We start from the raw sequence: 2,478 nt of genomic DNA, 5'->3' as shown, positions 1-2,478 counted from the left end.
CAATTAGGTTTTGCAAAATTGGCTCCTGGACTGACAGCTTCTATTGTTACAGCATATGGCAATCAGAGAGCAGCTTGTGGCAGATGTGATGTTTATTCACCATTTGCTAGTTTTAGATTTAATGATGTCATTCTAATCAAAGCAAATGTTAGATGTGTTTGACATCTAAGGAGTTTTGCAGCCCCCCCATCATGTTTAAGCCGCTTCTGTCAAGTGGTAACACGTCAGCTCTGAATGCATCTAAGTCATATTTAAGAATCAATGATGCAATTTACTGGAGGTCTGTATTTCAAAAATCCATGTTTCTAACATGCATTGTGTTCCTCCAGCAGACTACAAAGACCTCCTATTACAATAAGTGAGCTCATTAGGCATGCGACTCCCTCGTCTTGCAAGCTGTTGCGATAAGCAGCTGTTGCAAGAGGGTAAAAGGTTGAATTATCAACTTGGACAGCACAGCACTTCATTCAGCCAGCCCAGGGAAGTATTTGAGCAATAACTCCATTACTGGAGTTAGATCTTTGACTACAGCACACAAGCAAAACATCAGTGATATTTCAGTGACATGCTTCCCCACACCCAGCAAGCAAGACACTCCCAGAGATTAATTGTCAAAAATTTATTATGAAAGCTTCAATAGCAGCAAATATTTCAATAAAAGTTATTGCAGTATTAAAACAGATCTGCAGAGTGACCCAAGAGGCCTGTTGAAGTCTGTCTGCTTTGGAATATCTGCATTTGTTTTAATAACCAATCCCCAATACTCCATAAATATTGATACTTTCTTCTGTGTTTCGCAGACAGCACCAACAGTTCCTAGTTACAGTACTCTAATCAGTCCTTCTGGAAAAGTTTTGGCCCACTTCCCTCAACTTTCCCTCTCCCTTCTGAAACAGCTGCACACAGCCAAACTTGCAATACTTCTTTCAGTTCCATGGTATGTCAGCATCTCCACAGTTGCAGCTTGCTGAGGCTCACTGGTGAGGTGAGCTGTTTTCCTCTTTCTCCTCTGTAAGAGCCCACTGCATGCCAGTCTGAGGGACTTTAATCCAGTCTCTTGACCAGGCTAATCCATGGAATCAGCAGCTTGTTGCACATTTTGGTGAACGCACAGCACGTTGAGAATGCAACAAAGGTTTCAGCCTCCCCAGTGCACCAGGCGACCGTCACTCAGGTAGGGTGATAGTTGGCACCCAGTCATTGACATTCCTGCTCTCTTCGCAAAACGAGTTCAGCTTCTCCAGAGCTGGGTCCTTCCAGCCTTCTTCATTCGGGTTCTGCAAAAAAGAAAAAAGTTGCACACCATGAGTGCTGCGCGCCAGCTGAGGTCATCATAATATTTACAGAAGCATTAGCTTAGGACTGGAAGCACTTCCAGACAGTTTCTGTCCTGACACAGACAAGACAGGAAGCAGAGATGCTGCCCTTGCGGACAGCGGAGGAAATCCAGTTACGAGAAGTTCTGCCTCCTCCTCCTCCTACAACTACTACTCAGCTGACTCGCTGCGTGCCAAGCGCTCTGTCGGTGCCCGGCAGAGGACTCGCCCACCCGCAGCGGAGCAAGGCCCGCCGGCCGCCCGGGACACCCACCGTGATGAGGATGCAGTGCAGATCGCGCGGCTCCCCCGAGTCCTCGCTGGGCCCCACGATGGCCGCCAGCTTGGCCACGTCGTTCACCCGCACGATGTCGATGTCGTTCTCGCAGCAAAAAGCTTGGATCAGAGTGAAGTGGATCTGCAAGGCGATGTCCCCCTCGTCCTCCTGATCCGCGGCCAGCACACAGAACGCGACGTTGTCGGGGTCGCTGCAAGAGGGGAGCAGCCTGATGAGTCTCGCGGTCGGCGCCGGCCGCCCCGCAGCCCCGCCGGGCTGACTTACACACTACCCCCGGCCCCGCCACCGTACTTACACATTCATCAGCTTGGCCGACTCGTAGACGCCGGCGGTGAGGCAGCCTCGGCGCTGCGCTGACACCAGCAGCTCGTGGAGGGCCGTGCCGGCGCCCTGCATCCTGCGGGCCGGGAAAGGACACAGGGTCAGCCCGGTGCCTCCAACACAACCACCGCCGTCCCGAAACCATCCGCTACCCGTTTTCCTCGGATCCCCATTGCCCACCCGCACGTACCAGTCGTGGCCCGCAGGCATGGGCTGCTGTCCGTGGATCTCCTCCAGAGTCATAGCAGTTAGTCCGCACGCAGAGTCCCGCGGCTCCCTCAGCTCTCACTCTGCGCACGCCGTGAGCGCTCTGAAGCGAGAGCCGGCCGGCGTGCGCTACTTATAGCCCTCGCGGGCGCCTGCCGGCCTCCCATTGGCCGGCGGGGGAGAAAGGGGCGGCTTTATTATGCTAATCGGCGCGCGCCGGAGAGGAAGCTCGGGGCGGGGGGGCGGGAAAGAGCGGCTCGTGCCGGGAGGCCACGTGGGGCGGGCGGGGGGCGCGCAGGCACGCGCCGAGCCCGAGCCGGCGATGCCGGGCCCGAG

The 2,478-nt window shown here is 54.3% G+C and overlaps 1 protein-coding gene across 1 annotated transcript; it reads right to left on the bottom strand.

The window, feature by feature from the left end:
* Positions 1-604: 604 nt before the first annotated feature.
* Positions 605-2,248, bottom strand: GADD45G (growth arrest and DNA damage inducible gamma). The gene is made up of 4 exons (XM_063180560.1): positions 2,126-2,248; positions 1,910-2,011; positions 1,591-1,804; positions 605-1,277 (listed from the first exon to the last, which is right to left on the bottom strand). Exons 1-4 carry the CDS (start codon positions 2,176-2,178, stop codon positions 1,167-1,169), a joined length of 480 nt encoding a protein of 159 aa, XP_063036630.1. The 5' UTR covers positions 2,179-2,248; the 3' UTR covers positions 605-1,166.
* Positions 2,249-2,478: the final 230 nt, after the last annotated feature.

Source organism: Melospiza melodia, chromosome Z, assembly GCF_035770615.1.
Source record: "Melospiza melodia melodia isolate bMelMel2 chromosome Z, bMelMel2.pri, whole genome shotgun sequence".
NCBI classification, from domain to species: Eukaryota; Metazoa; Chordata; class Aves; order Passeriformes; family Passerellidae; genus Melospiza; species Melospiza melodia.
Note: the sequence above shows the minus strand (reverse complement) of the source record. Positions and strands in the feature narration are given on the sequence as shown.